This window comes from Chiloscyllium plagiosum, unplaced genomic scaffold, assembly GCF_037043375.1.
Source record: "Chiloscyllium plagiosum isolate Xiang-an unplaced genomic scaffold, Cpla_swu_hap1 HiC_scaffold_2, whole genome shotgun sequence".
In the NCBI taxonomy this organism is placed as follows: Eukaryota; Metazoa; Chordata; class Chondrichthyes; order Orectolobiformes; family Hemiscylliidae; genus Chiloscyllium; species Chiloscyllium plagiosum.
This window is the reverse complement of record NW_028270140.1, coordinates 24,409,801-24,428,630: the sequence shown is the minus strand read 5'-3', so window position 1 is coordinate 24,428,630 and position 18,830 is coordinate 24,409,801. Positions and strand designations below refer to the sequence as shown.

The 18,830-nt window shown below is 41.2% G+C and overlaps 1 protein-coding gene across 17 annotated transcripts in view; it reads left to right on the top strand.

Annotated features, from left to right (window-relative positions):
- Window positions 1–18,830, top strand: part of LOC122563699 (adhesion G protein-coupled receptor L3) — a 681,177-nt gene that overhangs the window by 566,850 nt on the left and 95,497 nt on the right. For all 17 annotated transcript variants that reach the window (XM_087995292.1, XM_087995289.1, XM_043717974.2 and 14 more), the window contains 2 exons: window positions 1,031–1,236; window positions 8,345–8,518. In XM_087995292.1, the coding sequence (XP_087851418.1) occupies window positions 1,031–1,236; window positions 8,345–8,518 (380 nt within the window). The remainder of the gene's footprint in view (window positions 1–1,030; window positions 1,237–8,344; window positions 8,519–18,830) is intronic.

Genomic DNA, 18,830 nt, shown 5'->3' with positions numbered 1-18,830 from the left:
GTAGCAGATTTCCTTCCCTAAAGGATATGAGTGAACCACATGGATATTTACAATGATTTAATGGTCACCTGCAGCTGTATAATCTTTGGACACCAATAAGACATTTGATAAGGTGCCACATTAAATGTTATTGCAGAAAATAAAAGCTGACCTTTGGGGAGTGACATATTAATAAGGACAGAAGATTGGCTGACTGGCAGAAACAGTGTGTGTGCACCAAGGGACCTTTGATTGGCAACGGATTATGTGGGAAAATGTAAAGTTCAATTTGGCAGGAAGAACGAAAAAGCAATACTGGATGACTACAGAATTTAGAGGTGCAGTGAGATTTAAATGATTCTGGTGCTCGAATCACCGAAGGTTAATATGCAGATACGCAATGTGGTTGACTCATAACTGCCCTCTGGGTAATTAAGGATGGGTATTAAATGCTGCCTACTCAGTTTCAAGGGTAAAGGGGAATGTGGAATTCAAAACACAAACAAATCCATCCTGATCTTATTAAACGGTGGAATAGACATGAGGGACCAAATAGTCTACTGTCGTTTTGTATGTTCACATCACTTACACAGAGATTATTTCTAATTGCAAGGAAGGCTGAATGTCTGTGCTTCACAATGGATTTTGTTTTTGAGATTATCTGAAGTCTTATTGTTCAAAAGTCTGGTTATCAAATAGACTGTGATGAATATAGGGTTAGTGAATGCAAATATTTCTTCTGCACTGGCCAAACAAATGTAGACTATATACTTTATTCAAGCAACTTTTTCACCATGGTTAGAGGCTCTGTCTAAATCCAATGCTATTTTATAGGTTTTGGAAATCAAATTAATTTAAGACTACAACATTTTGTGCCGGCTGCAAGAAAGATCAGCTTTGCTGAACTTTTGGGTCAGGGAAAGGTGAAACTCCACTGCATTCAGGCTTTCAAAGAAACACAATTACAGTCTCAATCTATTTTTAAATAATCACCGAACATCCATTTCTTGAAATGTCAGTAAAGGTAATATGTCATATCCCTTTGTTGCAGGTGAGATAAGAGTGGCTTTTGTCCTCTACAATAATTTGGGAAGCTATCTTTCTACAGAGAATGCCAGCTTCAAGCTAGGAAGTGAGGCGATGTCAACGAATCACACTGTTATAGTCAACTCACAGGTCGTCTCTGCAGCAATAAATAAAGAAAGTAACCGAATCTATTTGGCAGCGCCTGTCATTTTTACCTTAAAGCACCTTGATGTAAGTAAGAAAATCGATTCACTCTGTGTTCAATGTGCAGTTTTCACTTGTGTGTTTCCCTTTACTCCCTCAACACTTTCCAATCTACCACTGTCTAATCCCCCTGCATTTGTACTTTAAATTGGTCAAGTAGTCTTAATAAAAGCAAAATACTGTGAATGCTGCAGATCTGAAATAAAAAAACATGTAAATGGAAAATGTCAGTTGGTCTGGCAGGATCTGTGAAGAAAAAAATAGAGCTAACATTTCAATTCCAATATGACTTTTTCATTAACTCTCTGCCTTATTTTATCGTTGGTACAAACTTGCCAAGGTTTTTTTTCATGTTTCTGATTCAGCCAACTAGTCACAGTTGTTATAACAACTTGCAAGATAATTGAACAATGAGCCCGTTTATATGATGAAGAGTCACATTGTTATTTTTATTTTCACTGTTTCAATATATTCATTACTTCGCATCTATCATGTTGATTTCGGAACATAAGAAGTAGGAGTAGGAGTGGATGATCCTGCTTGCATGGCTGCTCCACTATTCAGTCAGAGCTTAGCCTCGATAACACATTTCTGCCAGTTTCCCTTAACACTCAATTCCCCCTCTGATATAAAGGAGGTGCAAGTAATTAAGACTACCAGAAGCTTTATCCATGACATGTGTGAAGGTGACAGGGTACTACAGAACCCAAGTTGCATTATCATATATTTGGAAAGTTCCCTTGTGACCTTTTCAAATACCATAATTTCAATGTCTTGTTCAGCAATGCATGGCTTATTACATTCTTTGGTTAAATTAAAACTGCAGGAATACTTTGCTTCCCTCAGAACCTGCAATGCATCCCCAAACCAAGGTGAGAGTGAGCATCCTTGTGAATCTTTACATTAAATGCCCGATAATTAACAGAGATCCTCAGTTTGCCATCTTCTTTCCCACGTGGGCTATCAGAGAGGTGTGGATTTGATGAGATTTGAATGATACTTCACTCCAAAGACTTCTGCAGGGAGTCCTAGATATCCTCCCAGAGATAACATGGGATCCAGAATGGTGGACCTTTACTGGATGATCACCTTTAGTCTCAAGGAGAAAGTGAGGACTGCACATGCTGGAGATTAGATTTGAGCATGTGGTGCTGGAAAAAGACAGGTTAAGCAGCATCCGAGCAGCAGGAGAATCAACGTTTCAGGCAAAAGCCCTTCATCAGGAATGAGGCTGTGGGCCGAGAGGGTTGTGAGATAAATGAGAGGGGGTCAGGCTGGGAGGAAGGTAGCTGAGGGTGCAATAGGTAGATAGAGATGGGAGTAATGGTGATAGGTCAGAGATGAGGGTGGAAAAGCTCTAGTCTCAGTCTCGTTGCCTACCACAATAGTCAGTGTTGCCATCATCCTTACTGAGCATTTTCTCACACTTGGCGAGAATAGAAAGAAATTGCCCTCTCTTTAAGTCACCGAGGACTCATTTAAGTCACCAAGGTCCATCTTTGAAATGTGATTAGGGACATCTTCTCCATTTGGTCCAATCTTCATGACAGTGGCAAGTTTAATGATCCTCAGTGGGCATTCTGAATTGGAGCTAAGAAACCTTGTCACTGAAACTGGTGATCTGCATGGCTGCACTACTTTCTCACCCAGTGACAAGTGTGGTTCCCAGGGTAATACCAGTAAGAGCATCGTTACATGTAACCAGTGATATTCTAAGAAGACTCAGCTATCAAGGAGCCTTTGAGAACAGCAGAGGTGTGGGCAGAGTGACAGAACAGCCCAATTCCCTACTAATTAAACAATCCCAGGGTATCACACAGGCTGACCCACGTTATGTGCATGAACCAAGACCAATGACTCCTAAGCCCCATCTGCTGACCTCATAAATTATTACTCATGTTGATTACCAAGCATGCTTTTCAAGGAGTCCCTGACGTTTCTTAACATTCAACCCTGACACCACAGTTATTCTGAACTACCTCACTTCCACTTAGTATTGATCAAGTCACAAGCTACCATAAAAGATAGGTTACTAAAACTGGATTTCCAAGAGGGAGAGCTTGTTCCGCCATGATAGGGGATGGCCTGACCTCTGAAGAGCTGAGATCTGGATGAGGGTGGAAACATTGATCATCTCAGCTGCCTAGGCAAGGTGATTTTGTAAAGCTTGGTGAGCAACAGTTAATATCACTGCTCCTACATCAGTTGAGCACAATGCTTCAAATCTCATGCCTGCTCTAGGTCATGTCACTCTCCCTTTACATAAGACCAAGCCATGTTGTAAAAGGACCTTTCTCCCCCAGCCTGGCTCTTAATGGGAAGCAGTGCACCTGACTGACAATAGCGGTGGTGCTTGTTAAGGGCAGTCTCATTTGTAGTGCCCAGCCCTGTTATAATTCCAACACGTCCTCAGAGTATCCCTCCAACAGGACCAGCCACAAAGCTTAATCTGGAGACAGGACAGCAAGGATGGATCTGCTCTTGCTGTGCAGCAGTCTGTTCCACCTGCTTCCTCAGCCTGAGGTCTGCATGCCTGTCTGTTCTAACAGACACCCCCCCTAATGGTAGCCTCTTTCTTGGTCTTTGGTTTTCTCCAAGGTCAAGATGATGTTAGCCAATACTTCAAACAAAAACAATTCAGGTTTGTCGCCTTCTAGCCTGTTCAACTCTATTTCGATGTTCCCATCCCTCACCAGTTCAGCTAGACGGTTATTCCACTGGCCACAAATCTTACAAACCTTAAGAGAAACCAAGGCTAAAACTAGGAAAACAATACTTACAATGGATTAAGTCAGCAGTTGCACATCTTAGATGAGGAATCCTTTGTTTCCGTCTTTCCTTTACTCTACTAGGCCTCTCTCTTCATCCTTAGTCTGATAAAGTCACTGTTCACTCCAGGGCAGTTATGCAGGGACTATTTAGCTTCCCTGCTCTGTGCCTTCCCTCACTATTGCCACTTACTATTGGAAGCCCCACTATATTTTTAGTCAGTGAAAGTGATTGTTTTTGAGTTCCTCTTCCCTTTACTAAGATTATTTAAGTGCTTTTACTGTGAAGACCCATACTAAATATTTGTTTGTTAACTCCCATTTTCATGTTTAACATTATCAATCCCCCAAGGAGAATCCTCTAAGGAACCGATCTTTATTTCTTTCTTCATTTATACATGCTTAGAGAAGCTGTTACATTTTTTTGCTAGTTTACTCTCATAATCCATTTTCAGTTTTTTTTTTAAATCATCCTTTTTTTCTTTTAAACTCTGTAAACCTTCAACTTACCATTGATCCTTCCAATATTGAATGTCTTTTATTTCAGTTGGATCCCATGCCTAAATATTTGTTAGCCACAGGTGGTTCATACCTTTCATACTGTTTCTTTACCAATGGAATAAATATTTGTTGAAAATAATGAAGTACCTTATGAAATGCCTTCTCCAGCTGATGTACCTTTTTAATCTAGTTTCGCAGTCCAATTTCACTAATTCGATCTTCGTACTTTCATGATCACACAAGTCATCAATTTCATTACCAAGTTTTTCACGTTCTATCTAAATATAAGATTCTCACATTTTGTGATCACTCTTCCTAGAGGATTCTTTACTATGAAATCATTAATTAAACCTCTTTTTCCATATTAATAAATTGTCTGTTCCTTGGTTTCAAAGATAAACTTTTCTAAGTGTATCTAATGAACTCATCCTCTAGGCTACCTTTACCAATTTGGTGTGTCCAAGCTATGTGAAGATGAAAACCACCCAATATAATTGTAATACCTTTCCCCACAAGTCCCTGGCATTTTTGATCTATATCCTGTTTTACTGTGAAGCCACGACTAGGTGGCTGGTAAACTACTCCCTCCAGTAACCTTTCCTCCTTGCTACTTCATATTTCTCCATATCCAGACTCTACATTTTGATTTTCTGAGTTAGGATCATTTCTCACTGCTGCGCTGATCACATCCTTTATTAACAGAGCCATCCACCTTTTTTTCCTTTCTGCTTGTGCTTCTAAAATGTCAACAATCTATAAATATTCAGTACTAACCTTGGGTCACTTTGCAGCCACATGACTTTAATAGCTATCAAATCATACATATTTATTTTTATTGTGCCATCAGCATATCTGTTTTGGTACAAATATTGTGTGGGTACAGAAAAGAAGCCTTTATGTTTGTCTTTTCATCATGCTTCCTTACTCTTGACCCTATTTGCTCATGCAAACTTATGTGTCCTTCTATTGTACTCTGGTTATCATAATCCATAAGGATGACTGTTGCTTAGTTCTGCCTAAATACCTCTGCTAAGCTTTAAGCATCACCATCATTGTTTAGTTTGAAGCCATATCTAATGTGCTAATTATGTGTTTGATTTGCCAGGTCACTGATCATAGCATAGTTCAGGTAAAACCTGTTCAAATGCAACAACTCCCTCTTTCCCAGGTACAAAGACCAGTTCCCCTTCAACTGAAACCCAATTCTTTTGCAACAAACTTAACTTCCAACATAAACACTGCATATGTGAGAAGTTTGAAATAAAAACAGAAATTGCAGGTCTAGCAGCATCTATGGAGAGAGAGACCGAGTTAATGTTTCAAGTCTGGTATGAGTTTTTCTGTGGAGTTTCTCCAGCATTTTTATTTCATAATCACATTAACTTCATGGAGTTTTCTTATAACTCAGGTTGTAGTCGAGAAATTTTTACCTGTAATCTGAGATATTTCAATTCATCTGCAAAAGTAAAAGGTGGGTACCATGAGCCAAAATGGGATTACAATCTCTCAGGAAGTAAGGGCCACCATAGAGTTCCAACAGAGTTATTGCATCATGTTTCCATTCCCACAGGCCCTTGCCCACCCCCTGTTCTCATCAGGCATCCCCTCACAACCTCGGATCTCACTGAGGGCTATGACAATTTTCAGCCAAGGAATGGGCTCACAATAGGAAAATATTTGGGAAGCCCTGAATTAATAACTGACATGATACAGTCGCAAAATATTGGGAGAGTATTTTTCCAGAAATACTTGAAACTGTGAGAAATATCTCGACTGACTACCAAGACCTTTTGAGGCCAGATTCCATGATGTGCTATTGTGTAGAGAAAGGAGCCATCAGGCTAGTGAAGGGAGACACTATTTCACAGGCAAAGCCAAGATATAGTCTAACTTTACAGCCAGCTATTTGGGAGGTGCTTTTCCATCTATTATTTTAACAATTAAAGAAATATTTAAAGCATAATCAAATTCTGCAGCAACCAAGAATTGATTTTCTTTAGAATTGTTTGCTGGATAGTGGATGAGTCTTTACAAATCTCTCAAGTCTCATTAGCGTTACTTGAATCTTCACTCAGATATAGCTGAGTTGACAGAAATAAAGAAGAATGTTCAATTATTCCATGTCAAACAATGCATTAACAATTTGCAACTATTCTATCAGGTGATAAAGTTCAGGCAAACTGTTTATTTTGAATTCTCCAAATGACAGTTTAAAAAGATTGTGGGTGTCGGAGGCAACTAAATTGGTCTTTCATAGAGTCATAGAGGTCTCCAGCACATAAAAAACACCATTTGACCCATTGAGTCTGTGCCAGTCAGAAAAATAACTCTAATCTCATTTTCCTACCACATTTTCCAGCACAATTGAAACAATTTTAACCACCTTAGTTGTGTGGGATCAATGTGTTTGGAGAGCTTAAAATGAGATGACATTCTTAAGTGCAGTAAAGTCTGAAAATCTCATTGGGATCTGACTGTATGTTGGTTTGGGGACACCTACTTCGATAATAACCACAACAGTGGTGGAGGATGCACATATTTTCAATGCACTGTCTTTTCTGAAGTGTAGACATCAGTTTCTCCCTCTCGGTCAATATTTCCCAGCTATATTGTTTTATTCTCTTCAGGTCTGGTTTTAACTTGATATTAGAGTTTTTCATTTAAAATTTCATCAAGATATTCTATTATCAGAAATCCCAAAGTGTTACAATTGTAGTCTTCAACTTCAGCTATAAAAATAAGCATTATATCAGGTTCATTAGCTACTTCTTTATGTCAGCTCAATAATGCAAACTATTGTTACTGTCAGCCATTTCTAAGGGAAGGCTTGCTGCTGTTTGCAAAAATGCATAAAAACACATTCAAAACTTTGTTGTTAGTCACAAACATCTTAGATGTTTTTCCTCTAATACACCCTGTGCTCCGACTTTTCACTTATTCTATACTTCTGTTACTTTTTGTTAATAACTTTGATTTGTCTACCTGATTGTATAATTACGCAAAGCCCCTTCAAGCCATTAATTGTTTCATCTGTCCCATAGCCATGTCCATTTTTCAGTTGTTGGCAGGTTTGACATACTTGCCAAATTGTGCAGATGAGAAACAAGTAAGGATGTAGAAACGATTCCTACGGAGCACTTCTTGACACCTTCCCTATGCTACCATAATTCTCGACAGTGTTGTCAGTCCCCCATCTTTTCACCACTCTCAGGTTTCACTCTCAAACCACAATGTTCTGTTCAGTTAGAAGATGTCCCATATAGAAATCTGCTAAACACTTTGGGGGAATTTCCAAACAATCTATATTATTGCTCAATCCAATCTATCTGTGATGCCTTCAGAGAGCTTGACGGTTTGCTCAGCAGTATTTTTCCATTCTAATTTCAGGCTGGCTGCCTGTGTTTTTTTTTATTAATTCTTATTAAAATGTTCCTGGTAAACAACTTGGTTCAACTAAGTGGTATGTTCTTCATGCGCCAATTAAATCAAGGTCTAATGACAGGCTTGCTGACTCTCAATTCTCTTTCAATGTTCAGTGGACATTGCCACTTTAATAATCAAATGGGGTCACAGTAATACACAATTGGCAGGCACTGTTAAATTGCTTGATCTGAATTGCAAATGAAGCAGATGGTTGTTACAGAGTTGATTTTAGTTGTGGTTTCAAATTAATCAAAACCAAAGAATTAATTTGGTAATAGTGAAGTGCTTGAGAGCAATCTGAATTTTATAGCTTCAACATGGAGAATGTGACATGTAACAGATTGCTTCTTGACTGAGGAATGAATGTATTGAAGAACTGGCTCACAGGAGGAGAGATGGTACTTGTCACAGTTTGAAAGGTTTTATCTTTTTTTTTGTTTCAGCTCCAAAACAATTTTAACCCTAATTGCTCATTCTGGAGCTACTCAAAGCGCACCATGACAGGATATTGGTCGACACAGGGTTGCAGAATGCTGGGCTCAAACAGGACACACACCACATGTTCCTGTAATCATCTCACAAACTTTGCCGTCCTCATGGCACACAAAGATGTTAAGGTAAGTTTCAGGTCAGAAAGTTTCAGGTCTTTATGTCCAAGCACTGGATGATTGCTTATTGTGGAAATCAAAACAATCTCTGTTAATTCAGAGGATCTCAATCAAACTGGTTGTACTTGCTCTATATTGCTGGGCCAGTGAAATGAAATGACATTTCTGAGAATCAAAGCAAGTATTAACTATTTTACAGTGCATCATGGAAAAAAATACTGTTCACAGGAGTGAAGGAAACTGGACACGAGGTGAAATATTTCAACATGTACTGAGTCGATAGCTCCGCACTAAATCCCTTCTTGATGTTTGTCATACATAGATTGAACTGAGCCACGTTAAGATCTTCATCTTATTTATCTGGTTTAAAGCTCTTTCATCCCATTGATTCAGTCATTTTGGATGTTAACGTTAGTTAGAACCCTTGAATTTTGAATCACCTTGTTTAGTGATCATCTAACAATAGCAACATTTTATCACTCAATGATAAATAACATGTAACAGCCTGAAAATTTTCTCCCTCCTCCACACTCCACCATAGTTAGGTTCTTGTGCAAAATCGTACAAAAGCCACAGACTAGAGCACTGTTGATGCGTGACTGGTGAGAGAGCAATGTCTGCAAATATTTTAATATCTTAAGACATTAAAACCAATTGCATCTTAAAACCCTTGTATACTATTTGTTTTATTTGTTTATTTGTTTTATTTATTATTTCATTCACTCTGTGCGTTTTTCTAAGGGTGATAAAGCTGTAGAGCAGCACCTCTAAGAGTTGTTCCTTTCAGTTTATTTTTCAATCAGTTATGTTTGAGATTCTCATCCCACATTTTCATTTTATTTGTCTCTAACTGCTTTCCATGTTCACAAAAGGAAAAATAAGTTCTTTAATTGACATAAATTGATCCTTTCCTTTTTAGCTCTTTCTTTAAATCGATTTTTAAAAATGCATTCCCATATATCTGAGGTCATTGCGATGTTTTCATTGCACTGTTTGTGTTAAAGAGACAGGATTTACAGACATTAATGTGCCTGCACTGAAAACAATACATTCAGCGATTTCAGGCCAATTTTTTGATGTAGTTGGTTACAATTAATTGTTGCTTGATTTCAGCCAGTTCAGATGTTGTAGTTTTAGGCTCCAAGGTCCAGTTGTGGTGCAATGGTAGTGTCCATGCCCTGAACTAGGGTAACCTGAGTTCAAGTCCTATCTGTGCCAGATGTATGTAATAACATCTTTAAAAGGTTGTTTCGGGAAACAGATAGTGTTAGGTTCCTATGGCGACATTGAGATGTACAGCATGGAAACAGACACTTCAGTCCAACTTATCCATGCTGACCAGATATCCCAACCCAATCTAATCCCATCTGCCAGCACCCAAAACCAGCCATATTTATCCAAACCCTTCCTATTCATTTACCAATCCAGATGCCTTTTAAATTTTGTAATTGCACTAGCCTCCACCACTTCCTCCGGCAGCTCATTCCATACGCGTTCCACCCACTGTGTGAAAAAGTTGCCCCTTAGGGTCTCTTTTATATCTTTCCCCTCTCACCCTAAACCTATACACTCTAGTTCTGGACTTGCCCACCCCAGGGAAAAGAACTTGTCTATTTACCTTATCCATGCCCTTCATGATTTTATAAACCTCTATGAGGTCACCCCTCAGCCTCCGACGCTCCAGGGAAAACCGCCCTAGCTGAATCAACCTCTCCTTTTAGCTCAAATCCTCTAATCCTGACAACAGCTTTGTAAATCATTTCTGAACTCTTCAAGTTTCACAACATACTTCCGATAGAAAAGAGACCAGAATTGCACACAATATTCCAAAAAAGCCATTGTCCATTACAGCCGCAACATGACCTCCCAACTCCTGTACTCAATATTCTGACCAATAAAGGAAAGCATACCAAACGCCGCCTTCACTATCCTATCTCCCTGCGAATCTACTTTCAAGGAGCTATGAACCTGCACTCCAAGGTCTCTTTGTTCAGCAACACTGCGAGGACATTACCATTAAGTGTATAAGTCCTGCTAAGATTTGCTTTCCCAAAATGCATAACTTCGCATTTATCTGAATTAAACTCCATCTGCCACTCCTCAGCCCATTGGCTCATCTGATCAAGATGCTGTTGTAATCCTAGGTCACATTCGCTCATCACTACACCTCCAAGTTTGGTGTCATCTGCAAACTTACCAACTATACCTCTTAAGCTCACATCCAAATCATTTATATAAATAACAAAAAGTAGTGGACCCAGCACCAATCCTTGTGGCACTCCACTGGTCACAGGCTTCCAATCTGAAAAACAACCCTCCACCACCACCCTCTGTCTTTTACCTCTGACCCAGTTCTGTTTCCAAATGGCAAGGTCTCCCTATATTCCATGAGATCTAACCTTGCTAACCAGTCTCCCATGGGGAACCTTGTCAAACGGCTTACTGAAGTCCATATAGATCAAGTCCACTGCTCTGCTTTATCAATCCTCTTTGTTACTTCTTCAAAGAACTCAATCAAGTTTGTGAGACATGATTTCCCACGTACAAAGCCATGTTGACTATCCTGAATCAGTCCTTGCCTTTCCAAATACATGTACATCCTGGTCCTCAGGATTCCCTCCAACAACTTGCCCACCACCGATGTCAGGCTCACTGGTCTACAGTTCCCTGGCTTGACCTTACCACCTTTCTTAAATAGCCAACCTCCAGTCTTCTAGCACCTCACCTGTGACTGTCGATTACACAAATATCTCAGCAAGAGGTCCAATAGTCACTTCCCTACAGAGTTCTAGGATACACCTAATCAGGGTCTAGATTAGACTGGTGCTGGAAAAGCACAGCAGGTCAGGCAGCATCCGAGGAGCAGGCCTGGAGATTTATCCACTTTTATGCATTTCAAGACATCCAGCACTTCCTCTTCTGTAATACAAACATTTTTCAAGGTGTCACCATCTATTTCCCTGCATTCTGTATGTTCCATGTCTTTTTCCACAGTAAACCGTGATGCAAAATAGTTGTTTAGTATCTCCTCTATCTCCTGTGTCTCCACACAAAGGCCGCCTTGCTGATTTTTGAGGGCCCTATTCTCTCTCGAGTTACCCTTTTGTTCTTAGTGTATTTATAAAAACCTTTTGGATTCTCCTTGACTCTATTTGCCAAAACTATCTCATGTCCCCTTCTTGCCCTCCTGATTCCCTCTTCAGTATACTCCTACTGCCTTTAAACTCTTCTAAGGATTCGCTTGATCTATCCTGTCTATACCTGACATATGCTTCCTTCTTTTTCTTAACCGAACCCTCAATTTCTTTCATCATCCAGCATTCTCTATACCAGCCAACCTTACCTTTCACCCTAACAGAAATATACTTTCTCTAGAATCTTGTTATCTCATTTCTGAAGGTTTCCCATTTTCCAGCCATCTCGTTACCTGCGAACATCTGCCCCCAATCAGCTTTTGAAAGTTCTTGCCTAAAACCATCAAAGTCAATCAATCTTTCTTATTATTTCTGCCCTGCTACCTGGTAATGTTTTATTCTGTATTTGATTTGATTTATTATTGCCAGATGTACCTCCGCACAGTGAAAAGTTTTGTTTTGCATGCAGTCCAGGCAGATCATGCCATACAAAAATCAAAAGCTGATTGTACAGAGCGAGGAATACAAAGTTACGGCTGCAAAGAAAGTGGACAAAAAGCAAGATTAACATTAGATTTGAAATTTCAGAAGACCAGTCAGATGTCTAATAACAGCGGGGACGGAGCTGTTCCTGAACCTGTGCTACTTGCATTTAAGCTATTGTATCTTCTGCCTGACAGAAGAGGTTGGACGAGATTATAACCAGGGTGGGACGTGTGTGTGTGTGTATGTATATACAAGCTGTAAAGGGTTATCAGTTTTAAAACCTTGTCGAGCTTGTCACATCACGTTTAGTTGAAAGAGAGAAGTCACTGCTTCATTCTGCTGATGTCACCATCAGAGTAAAGTGACAGCATTTGTAGGGCTCTGCCTGATAATCAAACACTAGCCAGAATTCACCAAATGGAGAAGCAAGAAGTCCTCCAATATTGCTGCATGGAAGCTTTTAGCTCAGACTGAGTCTAGGCTCCGGGTTGCGAGTCATCAGAGGATTTTGAGATCATCACTGGTTCATAATTGGACCTTGATCGACTGTTGGTTGAGCTGAGCTGCAATTGGTTGATCTATACACTGTTTTTGGCCCAATTTCAAATCGTTGTCCAGCCAACCAGATCTGTGGCCTCTGAAAGTGCCCAAACCCCAGGCCAGGGTGCCCAAACACAGTCAGGGTGACTATGAAAAAGGTCATAGATTAAATTGTGGTCAATCAGATCACCTTCGTGAATAGGATCCTCATGGACTACTTTAGGTTTCAAGCAGGGGATGTTTTTTGTCAGCAGGATTTTCCCAGGTATTTTGTCATGACCTTCTGGAACGTGAAGCAATACTAATGTCTCCTGAAGGTATTTGAGGAGAAATGAAGTACGATGCCCAAGTCCCGGCAGCAGGTGTTCTGACCTCCCTGGGAGGTACATGCAGCTTGAAGGAGGCAGTATCAATGCCATGGACTCCTTTGGAATCTGGACCAGCATGCCACAGGTCAAGGTGACCCTGAAGGTGGATGTCCGCAGGACCATCTACCTCCCACCCTCCAGCTTTGCGATTGGAGGGAGCTGAGGCTACCTGATCTATGCGGGGCAGCTACAGTGTGCCTACCTGCGGGACGTCAAGGCAAATGGCATCAATCTGCAAAGTGACCCTCTGCAGAAACTGTGGACAGGAGGGTCACCTGACTATGGACTGCAAAGCGACAAAGAGCTCCAAACTGTGAGGGGACATGTACAAGGCCTGCCCAAGATGGGGCAGGGTGAGATGGGGAAGGATGCACATATACACAGAAGTGGCAACACAAGCAATGGATCCCAAAGGCATCAGTGAAGCAACTGAGAAAAGGATCAGACGGAGGAAGGCCAGACTTGCAGAAAGAGAAAGGAAGACGCCCAGAGAGTGAGAAAGACATTGAATCTCTACCTGAGAATACAGTCAATGGATGAGGAGACTGTGAACAAAAAGGGAAGGCTACTAATGAGGAGAAACCTCAAAAGGAAAATGCTTCAATTGTGCAGGGCCATCACATGCCAGCAGTGGAGAGGAAAGAGACAGTTGTATGAAGGACATACCAGCCACTTTTCTTCTGATGAACCAGACTATCAGACTAACAGAAGAAGAGGTCAACAAACAAGAAAGAGGAGATGATGAGTATTTCCACCCCCGAGCTGTAAACTCTGGACATTTTGAGGGGCCTGGTATAACCCCACCTCCTGACATCGGGAGCCACGAGGTACCCAGCACAGCACAGCTCCAGAATGGTGGCCACCAACTTCATTAGTCTGACCAGGAGAAGACCTTTGACAGGATATCGCAAACTTGCATGAGAGATGTGATCTCCAAACTGGGTTTTGGAGAGGGAATCCATAATTAGATCTGACTGTTTTACATGAGCATCGTTAGTGCCATCTCAATCAATGGGTGGGAATCAGAAAGCTTTCTGATCAGCTCTGAAGTCACACAGGGATACCTATTATCTCTCTGCTGCCTTGTGTGTGTATTGTCCAGAGGCTTTTGCTGAATACATCAGGAAGCTTGTGAGCCTGAGGGGGAAGAGGCAGAGGAGGCTTCCAGGTCAGGGCCTCCCTGTACTTGGACGGCATCACCCTTTTCTACTTGGATCTGCTGTCAGTGCAGACAATCATGAACATCTGAAAGCAGTTCAAACTGACCTCAGGAGCCAAGGTAAATCGAGGCCATGTTCTGGGCCAATCGATTGTTTACCCCTTCACCATCAGGTAAGATCATCTGAAGATTCTGGGACTATGGTTCAGAAGGGCTGGGGCATGCACCAAAATTTGAGATGAACGTATCACCAAGGTGAGGCTTAAATGGGCAGATGGGAGCACTGCTCCCTCTCCATTGTGGGTAAGAAATTCGTCATCAGATGTGAGGTTCTCTCATTTGTTGTACATGGTGCAGGTCTGGCCCATTCCCCAAATGTGCACCATTGCAATCACCTGAGCCATCTTCCACTTCATCTGGAGGTCTACGATGGACCTTGTCCGTTGAAATACCATGTATAAAGCTCCGATTAGGGTTGGGGAATTGTAAGAATGTATCCAAAGGTGCCCTATCCTGATGGCCACCTTTGTGGCTGCATCAAGCTGCATGTCGACCCTCAGTATGTGAATACTGAGTGTCATTGTGTACTGAGGTTCTACCTGTCCCCAATCTTGGTTTGGATGGGCCTGGTCTCATTGCCATGGAATGCTCCAAGTAGTTGGACTGTTCCATATCACCTGTCTCTCTCGGAAAAATTTTGTGAAGGGCAACACCTTTGACCACAGGCCCATCAAGCAGTGGTCAGTATGTACTATCCTCAAGAGCCTGTGGGAAAAGCCAGAATTGATCCTGTCGGATGGTTCCCTGAGCAGTCATTTGGCACAATGACTCATCGTTAGAATAAAGCACCAAGGCATAGCTTGGCTGGTGCTGAGAAGGGCACTATCTGAGAGATCATTACTGAATACCGAGACACTATCACAACTGCTTGCTGCCCTGGTGAAGAGATTGTCACAATCTGGAATGTGTTTGTGTAAAGAAGGTTTGGAGAGAGAGGCCATGGTTTTTGTTGAGGTTCAGCCTGAGAAGCTCCATGACACAGGGCTCTGTGCTGCACGGGCTGTTCCCCAGGATGCACACCGAGACAAACAGCAGCTTCGCCTGGAGGACCATCAACACGGTGAATGATGCTGTTTTGTATGCTCGAAATTTATTGTTCTTCCAATATAAAGAGTTGACCTCGACTGAGTACTGCAGATTGGCACATTCCAAAGTTCAGGAAAATGTGCTAAGGGATATACTAGAGCGAGGAGAAGCTGCTACCAAGACTCAGTGCGTAAAGACCACCATCTAAGATCTTTCTGCCAAAGTACAATGAGTGTCTATATTAGACCCTCTCATTACTTTAAAATGTGTCTAAATAGCGTCTGACAAGTATAGAAAATGCTTTTGTTTGCAACTACAGAAAGCCCTGAGGAATGTCAAATTCCAATGTGTCTTTTTTTTCTCTACAAACTTGGTGTAAATATTCTTTAGAACTTCTTTATGTACTTAAAAATTATTTTTATGAATAGAGTATATTTGTGAAATAAAAAGGTGATTATAAGGTGAAGTTCTCCCAACTGTACAGTACTTGATGCTCAGCACTATGTTGTTCTTGTGGTCAAATAATTGAAATATATATGTTTAAAACTAATGAGCCTCCCATCTAACAGTTAAGTTGACCACAATTGTCATGATGTTCTCTATTTTATCCAGCTTTTTTTTTGACTGTTAATGTTGCCACTTTTTATTTCTGGAGAGTTAACTTAAGGTCTAGTCAAATGGCAACGTGCTAGAATTTCCGGAGGCGAACAGTTTACAAATGCTGGCAGTCAGTCATGCTGTAGCTGCCTTTCTATCTCACTGCAACATCCGCAGCATAAAACTGATGTTAGTTGGGCAGCTATGGGAACTGAAAGCTACTGAAGTCCGAAGAAAAAGGATTGATAATGGCTGCAGTCTAATTTAGGTAAACTTGGATTGCAGGAAAGCGGTGACACTCATCACCGTCTATTCTGACGACTCGGATTCAAGTCATTGTGAGATCAGTATCCAATCAAACAGACATTAACCAGAAGTATCTGCTTCTGCACCCAGTACAGCAAATCAAACTTTGACTTCAGCAAAACCGACCTGACTGCAGCTTCAGTGTTGTACAGTTCAACATATGGGTGGCACGGTGGCACAGTGGTTAGCACTGCTGCCTCACAGTGCTGGAGACCCGGGTTCAATTCCCGCCTCAAGCGACTGACTGTGTGGAGTTTGCACGTTCTCCCCGTGTCTGCGTGGGTTTCCTCCGGGTGCTCCGGTTTCCTCCCACAGTCAGGTCAGGTGAATTGGCCATGCTAAATTGCCCGTAGTGTTAGGTAAAAGGGTAAATGTAGGGGTATGGGTGGGTTGCGCTTCGGCGGGTCGGTGTGGACTTGTTGGGCCGAAGGGCCTGTTTCCACACTGTAATGTAATCTAATCTAAATCTAATCTAAAATCTAATTAACAGCCAAACTACAGCTGTTACAATGATAGATTATTGACTGCAGCTGTTCCAGTGCAGCATCTTTACCAACTCTGGTAATGTCCTGACACAATTCTTTCACTGTTGTAAATTTTCTAACATGCAGAATGCAACTTACTGTCTGCATGCTCTTTTATTGTGTGAAGGGTCTTGCAGCATCTTTTGTAGTCTTGCGTGTATTCTCAGCAGTGTGTATTGTATATCTTGAGTCAAGTTGTTAGACTGATGATAAGTTGTTGCAAGTATAATTGCTGTTGCTAACCTAAACAGCCAGTTTACAGTGACAGTGGTAAAGCACAGATTTGCTGTGAAGCTGCAAATGTTCCATTAATCACAGGGGTTTTACTGATCTCCTAATGAAAGGTTATATATTTTCTTTAAAAAATCTGCTGGTGCAGCTTCATGCTATTTCATGCAAAACAACCAAAGTTATGTTTGATTAAACATTGTTGAAAATAGCTACGAGGGTTGGAGTTTACTTCATAGTCGCAGGAGTAAGGCTTGAAAGGTTTATGGACACCTAGGATTACACTACAGCTTTATATTTCCTTATCCTTGATCTCTGCCATGTGTTACTGTTTTATGTCTTAATAAAATAAAACCATTTCATTGACATAAAGATGTAAGTACAATAAATTACATTGGTTGGTTGCAGACAGTGGGTGAAGTTATTGGAATATCATTTTTACAAGCTAATCCCACATGGTTTGCAGAAAAATAAAATGGTATAATTTCACAGCTTTACAATTCTAGAACAGCCGAATAAGTTTTCCATTATAATCAGACCATTGAGATGGTCTGACTTTTCTTGTGCAGTAGATTGGTGTTCCTGATCACTCTGAGCTGATAGTATCACTGAAAATCACAGTCCAAATCAACTTACTTGGTGGGCAAGTTTTTGCCTGTTCATGGTTGATGGGCTGTTGAATCTCAATGTACTTGTAAACCACACATTTGAAAACTCTCAGGACTTTTTTTTTCAAATTGTAAGAGTAAGTGTAAATATCTCTGGGGCCAAAGTTCTAAGAGGTTCACTCCTAATAGTGTAGGACAGTGCCCTCCATCAAAGCTGACACCTAATTGATATGGGGCAGCCAGTTACCTCAAGCTCCGATTTATTCTTATGCCTGGAAGCTTCAAACTCTGCAACACTTCAAATTGGGGAGATTGTCTCTCATTCCGACTGCTGACCAGAGTTCCCTTTGAAGTCTGCCCTTGTTCAAGCATGCAATAGTCTGTCAGGGTGCCATGTGCTTAAGCTGTTAAGTCTGTGCACTTCCTGATGGACTAGCCCATGAGCTAACAGCTGATAGACTCTCCACATGACAGGAAGTTAACAAGTGAGAGCCAGACCTGATATGATTCATCAAGTGGAATTGGCAACCAAGATTCACTTATGTTGTCTCCACAGTCTGGCACGAACCTGAAATGAAACTGCAACACACTCCTTCCTGAAATCATCGGTTCCCATTCCTGATTGTTAGTCGAACTGATCTCAAACTCTTGTTTCTCTCTCCAACTCTTTTGGTCCCTGGCTCTACCATGCTTGTTTCTACTTGTTTCCTCAATAAGCTCATTTGCTGCTTCCTTCCAAAATCTTCATACTCAACATTTCAGCCCCGACACTCCTGCTTGCAGACCCTCTCAATCTCTGACTCGTTTCTTTCCTGTTTGTGACCCTTCCCACAAGCCTCCACTCACAGCATTAAAAAGAGTGAAGCAATGAGCGGGAATGTGATTGGCAAGTGAGAGAGGCAGCAAGGTGAAAGATCAGAGAGAGAGAGAGAGAGCTGGTAAGCTGGAAAAAAGCCATGATGGCAAGTGTTGGTGAGTGGGAGGATTCGTGAGTTGGAACATTGGTGAGAGGACATGATAAGGAGGGGAACAAGAGAGCTGAAGGATGGAAACAGTAAGACAGAGCAGGAGGCAGCAAGCTGTAAGTATGTTCAAAGAGGTTAGATTACGTTCCATACAGTATGGAAACAGGCCCATCAACCCAACAAGTCCACTCCGACCCTCCGAAGAGTAATCCACACAGACCCATTCCCCTAACCAATGACTTACATTTATCCCTGACTAACCCACACATCCCTGGACACTATGGGCAATTTAGCCCGGCCAATACACCTGACCAGCACAT